Source organism: Dasypus novemcinctus, chromosome 1, assembly GCF_030445035.2.
Source record: "Dasypus novemcinctus isolate mDasNov1 chromosome 1, mDasNov1.1.hap2, whole genome shotgun sequence".
In the NCBI taxonomy this organism is placed as follows: Eukaryota; Metazoa; Chordata; class Mammalia; order Cingulata; family Dasypodidae; genus Dasypus; species Dasypus novemcinctus.
The window spans coordinates 116,529,070-116,553,889 of NC_080673.1; the positions used below are offsets into that span (position 1 = coordinate 116,529,070).

General features: G+C 36.4%; 1 protein-coding gene across 3 annotated transcripts in view; it reads left to right on the top strand.

The window, feature by feature from the left end:
• The window catches only part of KLHL8 (kelch like family member 8), an 84,283-nt gene that overhangs the window by 33,486 nt on the left and 25,977 nt on the right, over window positions 1–24,820 (top strand). For 2 of the 3 annotated variants that reach the window (XM_058295820.2, XM_058295829.2), the window contains 4 exons: window positions 15,115–15,663; window positions 18,521–18,707; window positions 22,039–22,182; window positions 23,114–23,225. In XM_058295820.2, coding sequence (XP_058151803.1) covers window positions 15,115–15,663; window positions 18,521–18,707; window positions 22,039–22,182; window positions 23,114–23,225 — 992 coding nt within the window. The remainder of the gene's footprint in view (window positions 1–15,114; window positions 15,664–18,520; window positions 18,708–22,038; window positions 22,183–23,113; window positions 23,226–24,820) is intronic. The other variant, XM_071215622.1, reaches the window with a different exon arrangement.

Genomic DNA, 24,820 nt, shown 5'->3' on the forward strand with positions numbered 1-24,820 from the left:
CAGTTTTAATAAAATTAGAAAAAAATATAAAGCAGTGTGGAAGAGCCTGTTTTAGAATTTTTTCCCATTACATATTTAAAGTGCTTTTGTATTCTTATCTCTAAGTGTAATATTAATTCTTTCTTTGGTGATCCATGAGCATCCATCAGCATTTTCCACAGGGAATTTGCCTCTTTGGAATCTCTTAAAATTTGCATTTTGCTCCTGGTCAGACAGGTTGTTAGACCTCACAGAGGTGTGGGGATCAAGGGCATACTGGAGAATCAAATTGGGGGGCACCAGCAAAAGTCCATAAATGGAATAACTTGTCTAGAATGTCTAGGAGTATAATGTTACACTGTAGATAACTGAGCTATGTTTTCTTTCTTTAAACTTTTAGTGTCTTTCACTATTTCTAGGTATTAAGATATTGGGAAGAAAATCATTATATAATTTTATTAACTCCATTTGAAATTTAGCCATGTATGTATTTTAAAGAAGGAACACTAAAGCTCTTTGATCCGTATGGTATATGGTTAATCCCATGTCATTGTTCTAATTTTCAACCCTAGTGTGAAATTCAGTGGCCCACATTTGCTTTGGTAAAAATAAAAGAAATGTAAAATAGATTTTCTTTTAAGTTGTTGAATTATCAGATCAGCATGTCAGTGTATGTATGGAAAATAATTGAGTGTTATTGATCTCTAAATTTTATGATTAGATTTCAAATAATTTTTACAAGCTACTGCCATAAACTTTCTTAAGTGAAAAATAAGAATCTAGCCATTTTAGGGGAAGTAATAACTAGACTCTTATACAACTTTTCTTTGTTGGGTATTTTCAACAGTTTCAACGTCAGAAGAATATGTGGTGGAAAATTAAAATACTGTGTTTAAAGCAGTGAGAAACTGCTTGAGGAGTGAGAAACACTTCACTGAGGCTTTCTAGGGCAAACGTTTCAGAAAGACAACCCAAAAATTGTTTTTATTCATGTAACAACAAAACATTTTTATATTCCACAGAGCACACCTATTTTTAAAAGAACAAGTAAATTAATTTATCCTGTGTTTACTGAGGTATATGAAGAATACAAATAAATTTGAATAATGTATTCTACTTGCCTTGAGGAAATTTGGAGTTTAGTCAGAAATTGGCACATGTCCAGCTAACTATGATGCAGTTTAGCAGTTGCCAATTTTGTGGTAGTTTTGTGGAAGCACAGGAGAGGATATATAATTATGTCTGAGAGGTGATAGGAAAGGTTTCACAAGGGATTACATATTATTTGGAAGTCATTTCAGACAGAAGTAACATTTGTCTTTACGGGCATACCTCTTTTTATTGCACTTTGCTTTATTGTGCTTTGCAGATAGTTTTTTTTTTTTAACAAATTGAAGGTTTGTGGCATCCCTGCATCGAACAAGTCTCTCAGCACCATTTTTCCAACAGTATGTGTTCATGTTTGTATGTCACATTTTGATAATTCTCAAATATATAAAACTTTTTCACTATTATTATATCTGTTATAATGATGTATGATCAATGATCTTTGCTATTACTGTAGTAATTGTTTTGAGACACCATGAAATGTGCCCATATAAGATGGCAAACTTAATCGATAAATGTGTGTGTTCTTATTGCTCCACCAATGACTGTCCCCCCATTTCTCTCCCTCTCCTAAGGCCTCTCTATTCCCTAAGACACAACAGTATTGAAATTAGGCCAGTTAATAACCTTACAAACGCCTCTAAGTGTTCAAGTGAAAGGAGGAATTGCACATCTCTTACTTTAAATCAAAAGCTAGAAATGATTAAGCTTAGTGAGGAAGGCATGTTGAAAGCTGAGAGGCCTCTTATGCCAAACATCTAGCTAATTTGTGAATGCAGAGGAAAAGTTCTTGAAGGAAATTAAGTGTTACTCCAGTGAACACACAAATGATAAGAAAGTGAAACAGCCTTATTGCTGATATGGGCAGAGTTTTAGAGGTCTAGATAGATCAAAACAGCTACAATATTGCCTTAAGCCGAAACATAATCCTAGAGCAAGACCTGAACTTTCTTCATTTCTCTGAAGGCTGAGAGAGGTAAGGAAGCTGCAGAAGAAAAGTTTAAAAAGAAAAAAAGAAGCCAGCCTCATGACATAAAAGTGCAAGGTGAAGTATTATTAAGTGCTGATGTAGAAGCTGCAGCAAGTTATCCAGAAGACCTCACTAAGATAATTGATGAAGGTGGCTACAACAAACAGATTTTCAATGTAGAAGAAACAGCCTTGTAAGGTATTGGAAGAGAGCCATTTAGGACTTTCAAAGCTAGAGAAGAGAAGTCAGTGCCTAGCTAATGAGCTTCAAAGGACAGGCTAACTCTCTTGTTAGGGGCTAGTGCAGCTGGTTACTTTAAGATGAAACCAATACTCATTTACCATTCTGAAAATCCAGGGTCCCTTGAGAATCATGCTAAATCTACTCTGTGCTCTATAATGGAGCAACAAAAGCCTGGATGACAGCACATCTCTTTACAATTTGATTTACCAACTATTTTAAGTCCACTGTTGAAACCTACTGTGCACAAAAAGATTACTTTCAAAATATTACTGCTCATTGACAGTGCACCTAGTCACCCAAGTGCTCTAATGGAGATGTACAAGAGTAATGTTATCATGCCTGCTAACACAACATCCACCCTGCAGCCCATGAAACTTGATGTCATTTTGACTTTCAAGTCTTATTAGTTAACAAATACATTTCATAAAGACTATAGTTGCCATGGATAGTGATTCCTTTGATGGATTTGGGCAAAGGAAATTGAAAACATTCTGGAAAGGATCCACCATTCCAAATATTTTTAAGAACATTCATAAATCATGGGAGGAGGTAAAAATACTATCAATATTAACAGGAGTTTGGAGCCAAGAAGTTGATCCCAACCCTCAGGGGTAACTTTGAGGAGTTTAAGACTTCAGTGGAGGAAATAACTGCAGATGTGGTGGAAATAGCAAGAATTAGAAGTAAAAACTAAAGATGTGACTGAATTCCTGTAATCTCTTGATAAAACTGGAAAGAATGAAGAGTTGATTCTTATGGGTAAGCAAAGAAGAGTGGTTTCTTGGGATGGAATCTATTCCTGGTGAAGATGATATGAACATTGTTGAAATGACAACAAAGAATTTAGAATATTCGATAAACTTAGTTGATAAAGCATCAGCAGAGTTTGAGAGAATTGACTCCAATTCTGAAAAAAGTTCTGTGGATAAATGCTATAAATAACATTCCATGCTACAGAGAAATCTTTCATGAAAGGAAGAGTCCATTGCTGTGGCAAATTCCATTACTTTATTTTAAGAAATTGTCATAGCCACCCCGGCCTTCAGCAACCACCACCCTGATCAGTCAACAACCATCAGTAATGAAGCAAGACCCTCCACCAGCACACACATTTCAGCTTCTGAAGATTCAGTGGATGTTTAGCATTTTTTAGCAATAATGTATTTTTTTAAAGTCTTTGGGATTTTTTTAAAAGATTTATTTTTTATTTATTTCTCTCCCCTTCCCCCCCCCCCCACAGTTGTCTGATCTCTGTGTCCATTTGCTGTGTATTCTTCTGTGTCCACTTGTATTCTTGTCAGTGGCACCTGGAATCTGTGTCTCATTTTGTTGCGTCATCTTGCTGCATCAGCTCTCTGTGTGTGTGGTGCCATTCTTGGGCAGGCTGCACTTTTCTTGTGCTGGGCGGCTCTCCTTTTGGGGCACACTCCTTGTGCGTGGGGCTCCCCTACGCGAGGGACACCCCTGCATGGCAGGGCACTTCTTGTGCGCATTAGCACTGCGCATGGGCCAGCTCATCACACTGGTCAGGAGGCCCTGGGTTTGAACCTTGGACCTCCCATGTGGTAGGCAGACGCCCTATCCATTGGGCCAAATCAGCTTCCCGCAATAATGTATTTTTAAATGAAGGTATATACACTTTTTTCAGACATAATGCTATTGCACACTTAATAGACATAACTTTTTATATGCAAATATAAAATTATAAGCATAACTTTTTAAAAATGTATAGACAGTATCTTCATGGTTTATTTCTCACAATTCTCCTGACAAATGAACATTATTCAAGAACAGGTGTATCATTCTCAACACACCCATGGTCCATGCCTTGGACCATGTGTTTTTCTTATTTTCCTATTTCTTAATTAACTCTTTACTCCCTTGCCTGCCCTATAGCATGTCCTTAAATTCATTTATGCAACATAAGTCAAGTACCTAAAAAGCCCAGAAACCAGAGCCACCGGTAATGTTATTTGATGAGCCAAGCCAGGAGACAGAGAGGCAAGTGGTGCTCCCCAACCGCTGCTGGATCCTGGCTTACCCTAATCCAGGCTCCACATCAGTAGGAACCTGGCCCCAAGCTGCCTCACCATGCAGTCCCCCTACACGGGGGACACCCCTGCGTGGCACGGTACTCCTGGCACAAATCAGTGCTGCGCATGGGCCAGCTCTGGGGTCAAGAAGGCCTGGGGTTTGAACCGCGGACTCCCATGTGGTAGGCGGATGCCCTATCCATTGGGCCAAGTCCACTTCCCTGACCATTGCCATTTAGCACCCTCTTAAGGATAAGGGTGTAAACTCTCTGAGGGGGGAGTTGAGGCAGGTTAGTTTAGGGAGAGGGAAGATGTGGGTTGCAGCTAAAGACCCAACAGACATCATGGCCATGAGACCCTGCCTGGAAAACTCCTGAGGGATCTTGTGAGGTCCCAGCCACGAGAATCTCATTTAGAATGAGAATCCCATTCAGAGTTAAGAGAAAGCCCTGGACCTCAAAAGGCCTCACCATTGGCCTCCTGAGAGTTGACAGGTGGGGCCCCACCCCAACATTATGAAGGGAGAGGAGGAAAAACTTTAGAAAGGCCTGACCTGGGACCCAAACGTGTCTCATTCTGCCGCACACCGGTGGTCCATGTCTCGGACCATTGACTTTTCTCATTTTCCTGTTTCTTAATAAACTCTTTACTCCCTTGTCTACCCTAAAAAACAAAAACAAAACATACCATAACACAGATAAGAACGATACACAACAAAATCCAGCAGTATAAAAGAATGCATGTGAACTCTTGTTCACTGTGCAGATTAAATTTAATCACTTGTTTAAATAGTAATTAAAATACATTCTTTTTGGATCTTGTGTAGACTACAAAAGGGGGAATTACCATATATGTAATTTTTTTTATTAGACAGTTTTCTCTGATGAGTTGTACTGACAACTCCAAATACAGAGGCAGAAGACTGTGTATTTTAAAGGAATTATTGTTATGAATTAGAGGCTTTTACACAGTTATTACTACTGGCACTTTTCACCATAGTTTGTACAAATCACATAATCTTATATAACATTACATTTAAAAAATATATCTGAGGGACTCTTCTATAACATTCACACACACTGAGCTGGTTGAGGAAGCAATGCCACAGTTGCCTCCTGCAGTGCTCCGCTATTGGTAATATGGACAGTTCATTGTGGTTAAAAGGAATTAGACATCAATATGGTTAAACAACTCCAATTTACTAAAGGCCATCAATGGCCACTACTGGAACAGTGGGTTCTTTTAAAGTGTATATCCTAGAAGCAAACACCATCATTTATTAAAACTTTGTCTAAAGAAATCAGTTTCTCTGCTGAAAACTATTTTCACAACAAAACTGAAAGCTACTATACATTTTATATAAATACTTTGAGTTCTCATAATTGTGTAATGTAAACATAACTTATATGCAAGAAAAATTGTGACTCATTGCAATATTTGCCTTATTGCTATGGTCTAAAAGTGAACCTGAAATATCTTTGATGTATGCTTATATGTTATCATGTTTGTTTATTAGTAAAAATATTTTTTAAAAAATATATCCATTAGCAGCCCCAAAATTATCTATAGGCATAGTTCTTAAGGGCAGCTATTTGGTAGGGGAAAGAGCAGGAAGAATTTATGTTGACGCGATGTTGCACAATACAAATTTTGTTAGATTATATGTTACACATCATGAAAGTCCTTATTAAAGATCAAGATCATTAATTTTACTTGAAGAGGTTGGTAGAGATTACAAGAAGGGGACAGTCCCCCTTTACTGTCTTTTGATGTCGCCATTGAATGCATCTTATTTTTATTATCTGGCTTCTCTTTTTCGAAAGTGCACGTTTGTGTGATCTTTTTAAACAAATATTCATAGGATTCTAATAAACATTTCCATGACTCTCAGTTGTATAATTATTTGCTATAAAAACTTCCAACTGACCAGGTAAGAATAAGCAACCTGAAAGACTGCAGGGAAAGAAAATATACGGATTACATTATAATAGTGTATTTCCATTAGATAAAAATGATAAAATTACTAGCCTTATAAGTGTAATACCTGACACCTGATTTTTGAAAGTAGGCATACTGTAATGGAACAGAAATTATAAGGGAGAAAATAATCCTATATTTAACACTTAAGTACTTTGAGTTGAGATAACCACTTTTACTGTCATGCATTTAACTATTAAATCATTATTTTGTTCTTTTTCATGTTGCTCAGAAGGAAGTATTTAAAGGTTTATATATCTATATCCTTGTTTATTTGACCCCCAAATCCTATCTAAATTACTGTCTTCATTAGGTGGGTTTTATAAATGAATGTAGTAAGATTAGTTAAGATTGTGGAAAGTGAGTGTGACTAGATTCTGCAATGGGATAATTCACCACAAGCCAAGACATTTATCTTCAGTTTTGTACATCTAATCCCTTCTTCTCTTTAAGCCTTGGCAGTAAATAGGCTTTTTGAATGCACTAAAACTGGTGGATTACTGATAATTGAGTTAAAAGGGTCAAATTACAAGAGCTTTAAAGGTATACAAAGACTTAGGTACAGTTTTTCTTTTTTCCCTTAGTCTTTTTATCTGTTTCATTATGTATCTTTCTGTACTTTTTTTCAATGCGGTTCTCAAATACTTTGCTTTATTTACTTTACTGTTAAGGGGCATAGTTAAAGATATTTCAACCGTATATACTTTAATTTTTGTTTAGTATATTCTTAAATGATTTTTAATAGTCTGTGTTACTGAATTATAAAATTAATACTTAGGAATGAAGTGAACCTATGTAAGAACAAATTTTTCACCAGATATTTCCAAAAATGGCCAAATTTTGGAGATGCTAAAAATAGCTAAGAAATAAAAATTAAATCATAAATTTTTTCACTTACCACAAAGTGAAGATTTAGAAGATACATTTAGTGCTTTCACACATTGTTGGTGTGCAAATTGGTTGAGGGTGTTGGTAGGCATTTTGGCCTCAAGAGCTATTAAAAAGTTGATATCTTTTTTGATTAATTTTCCTTTTAAGATTTTATCTCAAGGAGGTATTCAGAAATGCTGAAAAAAACCATTCTCCTCTAAGATATTGTTTGTTCTATTTACAACATGGAAAAATTAAAAACAATCTAAACGGTTAAGTAAACTGTTAGATCCATTGTATAGAATAGCCTGCAGTCAGTGAGTATGAAGGTCAGAAGAGTTTTATCATTTTTAGAGACTTGGAAAAAGATGAGAAATTTTAGGATAATTTCAGTTATGTTTCAAAATACATAGAAAAAGTTGGAAGGAAATATACCAAAAGGTTATTAGTAGTCAATGTTGAATCTAGGTAAATTTTTTCCTTTATACTTTTCTGTGCTTTCTCAATTTTCTACGTTGAACAGGTATTTCAGTCAGGAAAAAACAAACTTGAAAAGTAAACAAAACTTAATGTAGAACAGTGAGTTCATTTGTAAGTCAGACCTGATAGTTAATGTAATTTTTAGTGTTCTTTGTTTAAAGCTCTTTTAAGGTCATTTTTAGTTTAATTTACCTCATAATTCTGTGGAGGATCATTTACTATTTTGAAACAGAGGTCTCTTCAGTTGTCATATATTTTTTTTGGTGAGACCTAAATGTTGAATCAGCAATAAAAATGAAATATGATTGATTGCCCTGTGCCCCCAACCCTACAACATTCCCATGTTGACTCTAATTTCAAAGCCTTTGTCTCATTGTATTTTGATTCATATTGGCTAATCTATGGAAAATTACTCAAGGGTTTGATTAGTGGTTTGTATTTCATACTTTAAAAAAAATCTAGTAATCATTTTATTAATGTTAATATTCTACATTTTTCACTACTTCAGTTTAAGCTTGACATGTTTTTTCTATCAAGCATCTTGAATTGTTTATATAGTCACTGATCTCATTGAAAAGAATCTAGATTAGGAGGATCACTTTTATCAAGGATGTACAGTAGTATCGATTCTTATATAATTTAAAACTGCATAAAATCTAATATTTTGTAGTTTGTATAATTTTCACACAATTTTAAACACCAACTCTTCAGAAATTAATTCCTTTCATTTCTAAATATGTGATGAAATGTTTTTGGTAATTGATAATTACTTTATATACTAGAGAAGAAAAATGCTGAAGTAAACTTTAGAGGATGTAATGAGACTATATTGCACCAAAAGAGTTAATGCTAAAAAGTCAGATTTTTAAAACTTTAGATTTCATGCATATGGCTCAAAGATCTTTGAGAAATTAAGATGGGTATTTATTCTGAAAGGATATATAGAGGTGTTTGTGTGTGTGTACTAACCATGTACACTAAACCATGTAACTAAAACCATGTTTTAGTTTGTTGGAACTAAGGGATTAGAATAGCATTGTAGGAGGGTAGAACCTTATGAAAAACAACTAAAAATAATTTACTAGCCCATTGATTTGTACAGTTTCTATGGGAATGCAGTGTTAAAATAATGCCTATAAGGAAATTGTAGAACCCATATAGTACTATTGTGTGACAGTGTTGGCAATTTAACTCAGATACATATCATGTGAGATTTACAAATATTTACATAGAAACTAAATCTGAATGGTGGTAGGTGCAGATAATTCATAAAGGAATATTTTTAGAATTCTTTTAAAATTTTTATTTTTTAAAAGATACTTAGATTACATAAATGTTAGATAAAAAATATAGGGGATTCCCACATGCCCCACTCCCCACATCTCCCACACTTTCCCACATTAACAACGTCCCTCATTAGTGTGGTACATTCGTTGCAATTGATAAACACATTTTGGAGCATTGTCACTAAGCATGGATTACAGTTTACATTGTAGTTTATGATCTCTCTTCTTTTGGCTATAGCAAGATACATAATGGCCTTTACCTGTCATTGCAGTGTCATTCAGGACAATTCCCAAGTCCTGAAAATGCCCCTATATTACACCTGTTTTTCCCTCTTCCTGCCCTCAGAACCTCCAGCGGCCACTGCCTCCACATAATGATATAATTTCTTCCATTGCTAGAATCATAATAAGTCTATAGTAAATACCAGTAAGTCTATTTTAGTCCATAGTTCATTCCCTAATCCTGAGGATTCTGGCATGGAGATGTCCACTCCACCTCTAATTGAGAGGGGGCTTTGATCCAAAGGGCTGATTGATGGTACTCTCTTGTTTGCAGTTGTAGACTTTCTTCCTTCCTTGGTATGGTGGTTGTCCATCATCACCTCCTTGTTAGTTGTCCTGGATGAGAGCAATGAACTAAAGAGTAGGTGTTGCAATTCTGTTGAGGTTCAGGGCCCAGCTGGCACATGGAGAGCCCAAAGATTTAACTCTCTAATAAGTACCAACTCTGATACTAATTATAGGTTCAAATAGAAGGACAGAAGAGCCATGTGTAGGGAAACCACAACTGAGTCCAGCTCTGTCACACTGGGGAGCATAAACTCCAAAGTAGGGCCCACTGGCAAAGCACCTAACTTCTGAGCTATTTGCCCTTACTAGTGTTTGGATGTTTCCAGAGCCCTCAGGAGCCCCACTACTTGGGATAGTATCTACTTTGGCAGTCAGTAAGATCCTGCAGAAGTGTGCGTAAGTGTAACCTCTGGAATGACCTCCTGATTCACTTTGAATTCTCTTAGCCATATAAACTCATTTGTCTTTACCTTTCCCCCGCTTTTGGTCAAAGTCTTTTTCCAGTTGCTTTGCTAGTTGATTCTTGGTAGTAATCCCTCAGTACGAGGGAAGCTTATCCCCAGGAGTCATGTCCCATGCTTGGGGGAAGATATTGTATTTATATGCTGAGCTCGGCTTAGAGAGAGGCCACATTTGAGCAATAAGTAGGCTCTCAGATAACTCTTAGTTACCCTATAAATACTAGGCTAAGTTTCAATTTAAAGATTAAGTACAGTCATCAATATCAAGGGCCCATGCCCATCAATGGACCATCCTCCATCACTAGTTATTGCCCCTGTACTCAGGGGATTCTTGCTGTTCCATTAGAGAATGTGGCAGAGCTCCCCAGGTTGGGAAATCGATATTTTTTCAGTTATTAAATGAATCTCCACCCACCGTGGCAATGCTCCGTGAACATTTGAACACATTTATATGCCTTTTATGTATGCCCAGATGAGCTTCATCCCATGTATTCCCCATCACTGTCACCCCAAACCAATGATTCTTCCTTGCCACAGTTGTAACCCTTTTGTGATCCAAAACCTCTTCAAAAATGAAGCCAATAAAATCGCCAAATACAATTAATAGGGAAGTGAAATATTAATGATAGTTTAAAAAAATAAAGTATCAGAGAAGCGGCTGTGGCTCAATCAATTGGGCTCCCATCTACCATATGGGAGGCCCTGGGTTTGCATCCCAGGGCCTCCTTGTGAAGGCAAGCTGGCCTGCACCAGTGGAAAGCTAACGGCCCATGCCCTCAGAGAGCTGGTGCAACAAGACGACGCAACAAAGGGAGACAAGCGGATACAGAAGAACACGCAGCAAATGGACACAGAGAGCAGACAGCAAGCAAGCTGCAGAGGGGCGGGGGGTGATAATAAAAATAATGAGGTATCAAAAAATTTTAAAAAATTAATTTTGGGGATAATAAAAAAATAATGAATATTTTAAAAATGTTTAATGTCAGAAACCATTTTCAGATTCCATTTAGGCTTAAGTGAATTTGTATTCTTTGTCAGGGGTCTAGAGGCCTTGGGTTTGAACCCTGGACCTCCCATGTGGTAGGTGGATGCTCTATCTGTTGAGCCAAATCCGCTTCCCTAGGCTTAAGTGAATTTGAAAACATGCCAAACTTGTGCTGTAGTCTAGATTCCAATTAGTGTCTCAATAGAATCTAAACTTTGTGAATTCTGTTAAGAAATTAAATATTGTATAACAGAGAGGTGTCCATCTTGAATAACTGAAATAAGTAATATTCTTTTTTCTTCCATATTAGTGGGAAAAATTTGGAAGTGGATTTATAAGCAAGATAATTTATATATTGCAACATTTCTCAGACCTCTTTCTTTAGAGGTTCTTATTTTTAAATTAGTTCTCAAATAAAAGGACACAACTCTAAGTTTATTATATAATAAAATCTGTCCATGACATTTATAAAAATGTTCTTTCATCAACTACAACAAATGTATCACACTAATGCAAGGTTTTAATAATAGGATAGTATATGGGAGCTCTGTATTTTATGCATGATTTTTCTGTAAATCTACAATTTCACGAGTAAAAAACAGGAAAATTATTAAAACACTGCTAGAGCTATTACTTGTACTTAGTGATTGTTTTAATAAAAAGTGTTGGGAAAGCTGTATAGGTACTATATTAAAAGGAATAAAATTAGATATGTCTTAGTACAAAAAAATCCAAATGGAAATAAAGATTTAAGTGCACAACATAAAACTATAAAGGAACTAGAGAAAATAAGTGAATATGAAATATTAGATTGAGGATGATTTTTGGAATTATTTTTAAAGAAGCTTTAGATTACATAAATGTTGCATCAACAATATAGGGTATTCCCATATACCTCACCCTCATTCCCCTGCCATAGGTAGGGAAATTATAAATAAGCCCATTTCTGATACATTGGGTAGATAGGTTATCATATATTCCAAGGTAAGGCCCACTAATAGGGTGCCAAATTCCGGAGTTTGTCTGCCCTGTCTATACTACCTAGATGTCTCTAGAGCCCTCAGTAGACCCCTGCTTGAGGCCCTGTTTACTGCGGGAGTTAGTGAGATCCACCTATTGATATGCATAAGTGTAACCTCTGGAATGACTTTCTGACTCTAAAATCTCTTAGCCTTAAAAACTCATTTTTATTTACTCTTTCCCCCTTTGGGTCAAAGTCATTTTCCAAATGCATTGCTCACTGTCACTTGGTAATAATCTCTTGGTGCTGGAGAGGCTTATCCCTGGGAGTCATGTCCCATAATGGGGAGAAGATAATGAGTTTATATGCTGAGTTTGGCTTAGAGAGAGGCCACATTAGAGCAACAAGGAGGCTTTCAGGAGGTAATACTAGGCTAAGTTTCAATTTCACAAGAACAAGGTTCATAAGCACAATCATCAGTATCAAGGGCCTGGCATATTGGTCTGTCTGCCTTCCTTAGGCACTCCTCATGTACTCTAGGGATTCTTGACACTCTGTTAGAGAATGTAGCAGGGCTCCCCAGGATGGAAATTCAATATTGTGAATTATTGTGTGGGTGTCCACTGAGACAGCACCCCATGGTCACTTAAACAAATTCATATTCCACAGAGACAAGACCCAGGTCTACCCTTCCCTACATATCCCTCCACCACCATCACCCTGCACCAGTGAGCCTCTCAGTCACAGTTGCAACTCTTATGCAATCCTAAACCTCCTCAAAAACAAAGCAAAAAACAAAACAAAACAAAAACCTTTTAAACATGGCACCTGCAGCAGAAATCATAAAGAAAAATATTAACTGATTTGATTATATAAAAGTCTATAGGGGAAATGGATTTGACTCAACTGATAGAGCATCCACCTACCATATGGGAGGTCCAGGGTTCAAGCCCAGGGCCTGCTGACCTGTGTGGTGAGCTGGCCCACACCTAGTGCTGATGCATGCAAGGAGTACCATGCCACGCAGGGGTGTCTCCTGTGTAGGGGAGCCCCACATGCAAGTAGTGCACCTGCAAGGAAAGCCGCCCTGTGTGAGAAAAGCACAGCCTGTCCAGGAGTGGCGCCATGCATATGGAGAGCTTACGCAGCAAGATGATGTAACAAAAGGAGACGGATTCCCAGTGCCACTGACAAGAATGCAAGTGGACACAAAAAAATACACAGCAAATGGACAGAGAGCAGACAATGGGGGTGGGGGTGGGGGTGGGGGGAAATTTTTTTTTAAAGTCTATGGGGAAGGGCAACAGATGTGACTTAAGCAGTTGAGCTCCCACATGGGGAGGGGAAGCAGGGAGCTTATATCTTGAGTTTGGCTTACACAGAGGTCACATTTCATGAACAAAGGGGTTTTTATGCAGAAACTATTAGGCAATGTATATAACTAGGCTAATTTCCAATTTTACAAGAATAAGGTTCAAAAGCACAAGCATTAATATCAAGGATCTGTTGTACTGGTCTGTCCTTTTGCTAGAATTGAAGTTCAAACATTGGAATATCCTGAATGAAAATTGGAATATCCTTGAATGAAAAAATCATTGACAGGAAGTGAAGGAGGCTCAACCAGATGGGCACTCACCTGCCAAATGGGAGGTCCCAGTGCCTCCTAAAGATGAGGGCAGATGCCTGCACCCACCACAACAAACTAGAGACACACACTTGCCACGACAAGCTCGATGCTGCACCCACTGCAACAAGCAGATACTTAAACATGCAAATGCCACAAGACAGCAGATGCTGCAGCCTGTCAGGAACAGTTGTGGCTCAGGCCATTGGGCACCCCCTTACCATATGGGAGGTCCTGGTTTTGGTTCCTGGTGCTTCCTGGAGAAGGTGAACAAATGACTGACAGAACCATCCGGGGTGTGGGGACGTGGTGGGGATAAATAAAAATAAAGTAAATGAATCTTTCTAAAAAATATGTTAAAAACAAGTCATTGCTCAGGGGAGCAGATGTGGCTCAAGCAGTTGAGCACCTGCGTCCCACATGGGAGGTACTGTTTTGGTTCCCAGTGCCTCCTGAAAAAAACAAAAGCAAAACGAAAAACAAGCAAAACAAATGAAAAAACCAGCTCAAGGAAACTGATGTGGCTCAGTGGTTGAGCACTGGCTTCTCACATGTGAGGTCCCAAATTCAATCCCCAGGTGTCTGGTACCTCAAGCAAACAAACAAACAAAAAACTGTGGGGAAGGGGGGGCAGATAAAATTTAAAAGCAAACTGTAAAGGAGAAAAGTTTGAAATATGTATGAAAAATGTCATCCTCTTAAATGTATAAATACATAAGAAAAAAATCCATGGTTCATAAAAGAAATGCAAATAGTCCAAAATTTATGAATGGTACAATCTTACTGGTAAAAGAAAGATAAACTAAAACAATGATTAATAGTTTCATCAGCCTGAATTGACAAATGTTTCTTAAAGTTAACGTCTAGAATATGGCACAAATACTGCAGGTGGATCAGAAATGGACAGTTCGGAAGTTATGTGTCCAAATTGTATCTATCCTTTGAATCACAACATTTCTATTTATAGTAATTTATTCCTAGAATATAGGAGAATGGGAACCAAGTTTGAGTTATAAGGAAATTCACAGTTCTTTCATTTTAATAGAATGCTATGGGAAGCAACAATCAAGTATTCTTATTACTTTTTGTACAGTATATCATTCCCAGATAATTTAAACAGAAAATGGAAAAAATCTCAGTTCAGCTCATAGCACTAAACACTGATTTATTCACTCTCTTCTTAGTTTTCCCATCTATAACTTGTGGATAATCATAGCAACCACTCGGGTGTTGGGACAATGGAGCTAGTATTTGAACAGCACTTAAAATAGTGTTTGGTGTCTAGTACGTGTGACATGACGTTTGCTTTTTTAATTCATAAAATGCTCTTGAAGTATGAGATAATATGAAAAATCATAGTTCATGTTATATACAATATAGATACATGTATCAAAGACAGGTGGCTAATTTGGAAAAAGAAAATTGTGTAAGAAACTGGCATAGGTTGAAAGTAAGAGACCAAATGATTACAATAGTTGGGATTTCTGTCCCTGCTATAACACATGATCTATGCTGATCTAAAGTTAATTTTGATCTTATACTAAGTCTGATTCTTTTGTCTTGAACAGGTTGGCTCAAAGCTTATCTCTTGTCATAAGCTGGTATTGGCTTGTGTTATTCCTTACTTCAGAGCCATGTTTCTCTCTGAAATGGCTGAAGCCAAGCAAACACTTATTGAGATCAGAGATTTTGATGGTGATGCAATAGAAGACTTGGTAAAGTTTGTCTATTCTTCCCGGCTCACTTTGACTGTTGACAATGTCCAGCCTCTCTTATATGCAGCATGTATTCTGCAGGTTGAACTGGTAGCTAGAGCTTGTTGTGAATACATGAAATTACATTTTCATCCCTCCAATTGCCTGGCTGTAAGGGCCTTTGCAGAAAGTCACAATCGAATAGACTTAATGGATATGGCGGATCAGTATGCCTGTGAGCATTTTACTGAAGTCGTGGAATGTGAAGACTTTGTAAGTGTGTCACCCCAGCACCTCCATAAGCTTTTATCCTCCAGTGATTTAAATATAGAGAACGAAAAGCAGGTCTATAGTGCTGCCATCAAGTGGCTTCTTGCCAATCCTCAGCATCATTCCAAATGGTTGGATGAAACACTTGCACAGGTAGGGGCTGAAAAAAGATTTGTATATATAATTGAAATGATATTGAAGCAAATCACCAAGTGTCACTTATTAGAAAAGTAGATTATCAGAGGGAATGTACAAACCATTGATGTAATAATGAAAATGGCTTTGGCTCTTAATTTGCTCTTCATTCACTATGTAATAAGTCTGAATTTATCATATTTGAATTAGAAATACTTTCTGCTTTCTGGTCTATTTAAAATATCCTTTTGAGAAATTTCCATTGAATTCAGCAATGCAGAGGTCATTGTTAATAATTTTAAAATGGGAATGGGAGCCCAATTAGAATATGGAATTTGAGAGATAAGGTATATCAAGAAAAAGCAGAAGATCTATCCAAGGGGCTTTGCCCTTAAGAGGAGTAGGGAAAATTGGAGTAGAGGTACATGCGGTAAAGTGAGGACATTTCTTATTTATTTTCAAGGCAAGATATATTTCAGCATGTTTCTATATTGATGGGAAAGTTCCATTCCAATGGAGGTAGATATTATGCTACAACATCAGTACATGAGACATGTATTTTCATCTTTGGTGTTCACATGAAAAATAATAATTTTTTAATTGGTGGAAAAGGGTATGTTGAAACTATTACTTGACAATAATTCCTTTTTGGTGAGATTGAGTATATGTTGGTTTATTAGCATTTACTTTCTCCATTGCTAGTTGTTTCTGTTTTTGTATACTTGTGTCTGAATGTTTTTGTTCTTTTTTTCTTTATTACATTTCTTCAAAAAAAGAATTACAGGTTTTCCACCAATGTTGGTGTTCCCAATTTAGTTGTTTTATGTCTGTGTAGATGCAATTTGTGAGGAATGTTTGAAAGTTAATAAAAACTTTTTAAAAATTTTTCTCCCCATCCCCACCCTCTCCCCCAGTTGTCTGCGCTCTGTGTCCATTTGCTGTGTGTTCTTCTGTGTCCACTTGTATTCTTGTCAGTGGCACCAGAAATCTGTGTCTCTTTTTTGTTGGGTCATCTTGCTGTGTCTGCTCCCCGTGTGTGCAGCACCATTCCTGGGCAGGCTGCACTTTTTGTCGTGCTGGGCGGCTCTCCTTACAGGGCGCACTCCTTGTGCGTGGGGCTCCCCTATGCGAGGGACACCCCTGCCTGGCATGCACTCCTTGCGCGCATCAGCACTGCACATGTGCCAGCTCCACACGGGTCAAGGAGGCCCGGGGTTTGAACCTTGGACCTCCCATGTGGTAGGCAAATGTCCTGGCTGTTGGGCCAAATCCGCTTCCCTGAAACTTAATAAATTTTATTTAGTCCATTCTAAAAAAAATACATATATATCCTTTTGAGATAGCTCAACATACCTTGTGGTAACTAAATCACCATTTTGATTTTTTCTGTCTCTTAGAAAAATGAAACTTTTATATAGTAATGAGTATTTTATGATAATTGAAAATGATTCTGAGGAAAAATTCTAAATTAGTACAATTTTATTTAGTGTTTTATAGTGAACTTTCTAAATTTTACTGAATTTTGTTCATCTAAGTACATTTATTCCTAATATATATAAATTTATTCTGGAAAAATTACATGACGTAGAAGTAGTTGCTTCTGAGGAGAAAGACAAAAAATGGGGAAATGAGACTTGTGCTTTCCAATTTCTTCCCCTTTACAATTTTACTTTTCTAACCTCGGAAATGTGTTTCATTATTATTTATTATTATTATTTTTTACATCAACAGGGGTTACCTAAATAGGGAGGTAATAAATAGGCCCTTTGGGGCTTGTCTTTACCTTTCCATCATCTCTTCCCTCCTCTTTTCCTCTTTCATTCTCTCCTTTCTCTGATCATTTATCCTGAGAAGTAAAATGATGCTATATAAAGATGATCATTCTCTAATTTGTGTTTTTTTCAACATTAAGTGCTTTTTAAAACTTTGTACTTAACAGAAGCACTTGGTAATAATGATTATATAAAATATTTTAGAATATAAAAGTTCTCTGTAATGTTATCAAAAATTTTAACAAATATTAAGGAGAACAAAATTGCTTATAATTACCAGTGTTCTTATTTTAGATATTTCTAGGCAGATGACATAAACCTATTCAAAACATGATTGTAATGAGACTGACATTTTTTATAGGTGCATGTAGCAATATTTATTCATTCAGTGAGTATTGACCTTCAGAACACATTTAGGCCTTCTGTCAGAATTACTTTGAAATAGTTTGTCAACAAAACCAAAAAAAGTCTTGCAGCTCTGTCTTATTTGTGTGTATGTATGTATGTGTAGTTTCAACTGAGAGTATTACCTGGTTTGACCATTGCTCTAATCTTGAAAATCAGTGGTTCTTTAAGAGAAGAATGATGAGTATCTCTACTGAAAAAGGGGATGTGCATTGCTGAGTTAGGGTATAGGCTTCCAAGGTAATTGATTTGAAGAATATAACAATTTATTTCAGATATGAATGTTTGTGTGTTTAATAAATAAATCGTATTTCCATATATTCACTCTTAGACTAAAAAGGCAAAAAAACAAAGCATAGCAATTTTGTTTTTATTATGCCTTTAGCAATTAAGGGGACTTCTGATTATGTCAGTACCATTTTTGAAAGTGAGTAACTTGAATGAATTTATTATTTTATCCAGCCTCAACTACTTAATTCTGAATTTAAAAGGGGAGAATATATATATATAGTCTCACTTAATTAGTGCAGACTAATACTGGAAATTGCTTCAGAACTAGGCATATTGGATTTCATTCATATGTTAGAAAGGCTTTATGAAGTAAATGAGTTTTAAAACAAACATAACTGCAATGAAAGTGGAGAATGAGCTATCCAATTATAACTTAAATTTATATCCACTACTGTTCATGTTCTTAGGTTCGTCTGCCGTTGTTGCCAGTTGATTTTCTTATGGGTGTTGTAGCAAAAGAACAGATTGTCAAGCAAAATCTAAAATGTAGAGATTTATTGGATGAAGCAAGAAATTACCACCTTCATTTGAGTAGCAGAGCAGTACCTGATTTTGAATACTCCATTCGGACTACTCCAAGGAAGCATACTGCTGGTAATTAAATTACTCATTTTATCTTCTTGGTTATATATGCCCAAAATTAATAGTAAGATGATTGGTATCTGATTGCCTTGAAGTAATAATTAATAAGTAAGGTCATATATATTTATAATTAATTATTACTATACATGATTTAGTTTTAGCAATAAACCAATTTTTTTTTTTTAAAGATTTATTTATTTTTAATTACCCCCCTCCCCCGGTTGTCTGTTCTCTGTGTTTATTTGCTGCGTCTTGTTTCTTTGTCCGCTTCTGTTGTCGTTAGCGGCACGGGAAGTGTGGGCGGCGCCATTCCTGGGCAGGCTGCACTTTCTTTCGCGCTGGGCGGCTCTCCTTACCGGGCTCACTCCTTGCGCGTGGGGCTCCCCTACGCGGGGGACACCCCTGCGTGGCATAGCACTCCTTGCGTGCATCAGCACTACGCATGGGCCAGCTCCACACGGTCAAGGAGGCCTGGGGTTTGAACCACGGACCTCCCATGTGGTAGACGGACGCCCTAACCACTGGGCCAAGTCCGTTTCCCTAAACCAATTTTTAAAAAGCAATAACAAGTCCTATACACTCTGAAGAGCCTACTAAAATATTTCTCCTTTGATATTTTCCCTGATTCCTCTAGATAGAATTAGCTCCTCTATTATTTATGCACTTTGAGCATTTTGCACTTCTTTTCCCATGTTTTGACCATTATATTATATTGTAATTTATATATTTAACATATTCTGAGCCCTTAAAAGCCAGATAAATAGCTTATTTAGGTTTGTGTCTCTAGTGCCAAGCATGAAGCTTGACACATATTACTTACTTAAATTTGTTTTTGCATTGTTTGAAATCAAAAGAAAGACTCTCAGTATATCCAATATTTGTATAGCAGATGATACTAGGCTCTGAATCTAAAGCTCCTATATTTTAGGAGGCATGTAGTTTCACATCTACATCCCACAATTTTCAAATTTTATGTTTTCCCAAGAAGATAGTACATGTTTACTTATATTTTTTATATTTATAAAAAGTAAATCACACTGATTCTAAAATACAGTGTCATGTTGCCCTGTTTTAGGATTAGCAATTTGATATGCAAAAGATATCCCATCTTCTATAAATCCTGCTTATTTATTTACTTGGCCTAAAGTCAGAAAGAAAATTATTAGGGTATGTATAGGAATCAAAAGGAATTGAAGATAACCAGAGAATGCTTGGGGAATGAGAGAAAGTAAGTGAGGTTCAAGAATTCAGGAAGAGGTATTTTGAATAAAGACCTCCTCTATATTTGCTACTACCTAATACAGAGTTATCAAATAAAGAGTCTATAGAATAGCCTAAAAACAACAGCAACAAGAAGCAGTACTTGGTTATGATTAGAATGAGATTTTGTCTAGGTGGTATAGGTAAAGAAAGTTTGAAAGTCATGGACCTTTCTTTGAAGTAGTAGTTCTTCTAAATAATTAGTTTAATAAAAAAAGGACTATTATTTAATTCTCCTTTTTAATAGGGTGATGTAAATAATTATTTTTTGAAATGTAGATGTTTCTTAGTTGTGAATACTATTTCAAGAAGTAAAGGAATTTGATGAAATTCATCTTCAAATTCAGAATTGAATTCAAACAATTTTTAGCCCTGCTTATATGTCAGACATATACTAGATACTCATATACATGATCTCTTACATGATTGCAAGAACTTTATGAAGTAGGTTTTAGTCAAGGAACGACAGTATAAGCAGTTCTGGTTATTCATTTAAGCAGTCATTCAGCTAACATATTACTAAGTTCCTACCATGTACCTGGCTGTGGGGTAGTCACTAGAAATGCAAACATGAATAAAATATAGCCAGACCTAATTTGGGAGGACTTGTAGTCTGTCTAGGAAAATAGACATGTGAATAAACAAATAATTACAGGTGTTTTGATATAATCCCAAGGTATGGTGGGAGGCACAAAGAAAACAAGTGGTTATTTTCACCTTGAAGTGTCAGAAAAGGTTTTGTAAATAAGGTGAACTTCATGCTTAATTTTGGGTAATGAATAGGTATTCTTCTGGGTGATGGTTAGGGAAAGGGATGTTCAGTTAATTTTACTTTTATTGAATGCCTCATACATGCCAGGCACTAGGCTAATCCTTGTTAGGGCATAGATGTTAACTCAGTCTTAACCTCGGTTAGATTCAGAATCAATACAGAGTTAAGTGAAATAATAGTTACAAAAAGGTGCTGTTGGAACAAGTGATGAGCACTATTTGCAGGCTGCAGAAGCGTGAAGCTTGACGCAGAGAAAGAGAGAAGATTGGGGTAGATCCTAGAAAACCTTTTTGCTGTGCTGAGGCTTTATCCTATAGGGCAGTGGTTCTCAAAGTATGACCCCTGGCCTGCATCAGCATTTGCTTGAGAACTTGTTAAAAATGTAGATTCTCAGGCCCTATCCCAACTACTGAATCAGGAACTAGCTTTTCCTTTGTGAGCATGAAGTATGTGAAAGGATGGAACAAAGGGCAAAGGATGGAACATGGTAAACATTAGGAAAAAGAAGGGAAATTATTGGAGACAAAGGACACTTTGATATTAAGGAAATGAATAGAGTAAAGAGTTTCCCCAAAAAACAGGATGATCAACATATTAAATGTTACATTTGTGTTAAATAAGAAATTAATTTAGGTGTTCATTGGATTTTATGACCTTAGCAAGAACTATTTTACAGAGTGCATGAGGGCATAAACTATATTGTAATGGGATGTTAGCAAGCAGAGATACCCTATTCTTTGATAAATTTAATTGGGAGTGGGTAAAAAATTAGAATTCTATTAACATAACCACACTGAATACTATCTAAGTAACTAATCTTTTTTCTTTGTTTTAAATCAATTTTTGACCTAAATATTTTTCCATATTAGTTTAAAAACAGAGTCATCTGTGATTTTTTTTTTTTTTAAAGATTTATTTATTTAATTCCCCCCTCCCCCGGTTGTCTGTTTTCTGTGTCTTTTTGCTGCGTCTTGTTTCTTGTTTCTTTGTCCACTTCTGTTGTCGTCAGCGGCACGGGAAGTGTGGGCGGTGCCATTCCTGGGCAGGCTGCTCTTCCTTTTCAGGCTGGGCGGCTTTCCTCACGGGCGCACTCCTTGCGTGTGGGGCTCCCCCACGCGGGGGACACCCTTGCGTGGCACGGCACTCCTTGCGCGCATCAGCACTGCGCATGGCCAGCTCCACACGGGTCAAGGAGGCCCGGGGCTTGAACCGCGGACCTCCCATGTGGTATACAGACGCCCTAACCACTGGGCCAAAGTCCGTTTCCCCATCTGTGATTTTAATCTCTATTTTTTGTGGCTTTACCTTCAGGTGTGCTGTTTTGTGTAGGTGGTCGAGGTGGATCTGGCGACCCCTTTCGTAGCATTGAGTGCTATTCAATCAAGAAAAATAGTTGGTTTTTTGGACCAGAAATGAATAGCCGACGTCGACATGTAGGTGTAATCTCTGTGGAAGGTTAGTACACTATTGTTTTAAATCATACCATGTAACCATATCTTCTTTTTAGTACTTGAATTTGAGATTTTCTTTTTTTATACAAGAAAGTTGGTAAATTATAAAGTATTTTTCAATATATCAGTAAAATATTTGGATAGTGATTATTTCCTTGTATGAAAATTTGTTGTGCTTTGTGTCCACAGATGCTCAATGCATAATCTATTGTTTATAGTTGAATATTGTGGAGATATGGGTATAAGGAAAAAAGGAGGTAAAGAGTTAAACTACTCTGGTATTTATAGAAGTATAAGTGCTCATTTTAGAAAATTTAAAGCATTTTAATAGATACTTAAAAATCATCTGTAGCTCAAATACCCCTAAATAGCCACAGTTAATATTTGGGTATATAATATTTCCAGTCTTTCTGCATGTTTTGTATATTGTTGTTTTAGTTTGAAAAAGTTTGAAACTATGTTGTTTTATATTTTTTATGTACTATATTAAGATAATTTTTAAAATTTTGTTAGACATTCTTTAAAGCATGATTAGTGGTTTCATATAATAAGTAATAAAAAGTGGGGAAATCTAAGGGATAATGTTTGAGCCTTTAAATAGCTTCATGTAGAACAGCATGTGCCAGGCATTTTATTAAGTGGATGCTTACATTTTTGTATGATGTATGTATTTATTAATTTATCTTTTAGGAGGAATCAGGGATTGAACCCGGGACCTCATGCATGGGAGGGAGGCGCTCAACCACTGAGCGACATCCACTCCTTTACATTTATTTTTCATTTGACTGCTGAAGTAACACTGATCACAATGGGGAACAAAACAGTTATTGAAAAGTAATTTTTCTTAATACCATATTTATTAAATATATATGTAAATGATCATAATATGAATTTATTAATGTGAATCAAATGGAAGTACTTCTGTATTTGAACAGGTAAAGTGTATGCAGTGGGTGGACATGATGGAAATGAACATTTAGGTAGCATGGAGGTGTTTGATCCTTTCACTAATAAGTGGATGATGAAGGCATCAATGAACACAAAGAGGTAAATCAGCATGGAAATTCCTTTTTATTTGATGGTGGAAAATAAAAGAAACTTTTTAAAATTGACAGGCCTCCTTTTTTGACTTATTACATTTTTAGAAACTTTAGCACATTTTGTTAAAGCATCCAAGATGAATGCTTTGTTATAACTTTTTATATTTTTTTAAGAATTAGAAATGGGATTATGTTTTAGTGTACCATAATGGTAATCATATTTTTCATTTATATCTGAGCATTAGATATTTTTTTATTTTGATAAGATTTTAGTTTCAGAATAATTGCAAAGTAAGAGAATTGCTGGGTACCTGTGGTTCTCAACCAAAAATGATTTTGTACCTTGGGAGTGGATGTGGCTCAAGCAGTTGAGCACCCGCCTCCCACACGGGAGGTCCAAGGTTCAGTTCCTGGTGCCTCCTAGGAAAAACAAAAACAAAACAACAAGCAAACAAATGAAAAAGCCAACTCAAGGGAGCTCATGTGGCTCAGTGGTTGAGTACCAGCTTCCCAGATATGAAGTCCTGGGTTCAATACCCAGTCCCAGTACCTAAAAAAAAAACCAGTTTGCCCCCTTTGTGGGACATTTGGCAATACCTGAAGACATTTTTGGTTGTCACAACTGGAAGTTGGTGGGGGTGGCTGGGGGAGTGGCTTCTGGCATCTAGTGATGAGAGGCCAGTTATGCTACTAAAGGTCCTACAATTCCCAGGACAACCTTCTCACAGCAAAGAATTTGCTGACCCAAAACGTCATTAGTGCCAAGGCAGAGAAACCCTGCTATGCCCTTCACCTCGCTTCCCATAATGTTAATGTCTTATGTAACCATATTGTAAATAAAAACAGGAACTTAGTACTGATACAATGCTATTAATTAATCTAGAGACCTTATTCAACTTTTGCCAGTTTTCCCACACATTTTCAGGCTTCTAATTGATTTTTTTTGTCTAATTGTATTGGTTAAAATCTAATACAGGGTAGCAAAGGTATAGAATTCTTGCCCTGTTTCTGCTCTTAGAGAAAATGTCTTTAGTGTTACTCTATTAAATAAATTACCGACATTAGGACTAATGCATGTGCAACATATTTTGTCATGTTAAGAAAACTCTCAATTTCTCTTTCCTTCAGTGTTCTTATGATAAACATTAATATTTCAAATTTTCATCTACAATAAATTGAAATAAATGTAGATTAATGGATTGGTCTAAAAGGGAAGATAATTTTTAGTAGCATGACTTGTGCTGTAGCCTGTTTAAGATTCTTATTAATGACTTGAATATCAAATTTTCAGATATCTCAAGATGTGCAGAATAGCAAATATGGATTCAAAAGAATAAACAGTAGATTAAACACATTCCAGATCTATAGGCAAACCTAAAAAATTGAAATTAGAAGAATTATATATTAAAACCTTTTGTAGATATTTTTAAAAAATCAATTAACACCAGTACAACATGGTGGAAAATCTGGCTTGATTATGTTTCATATGGAAGAGAGTAACTGAACCAATAGGAAACACAGCTCTTGAGGAAAAAAAGAGTTAGAAAGAAAGTAATATAGTTGGCTTTAGTAAAACAAGTGAAGCCTTTAGATCAAGGGAGA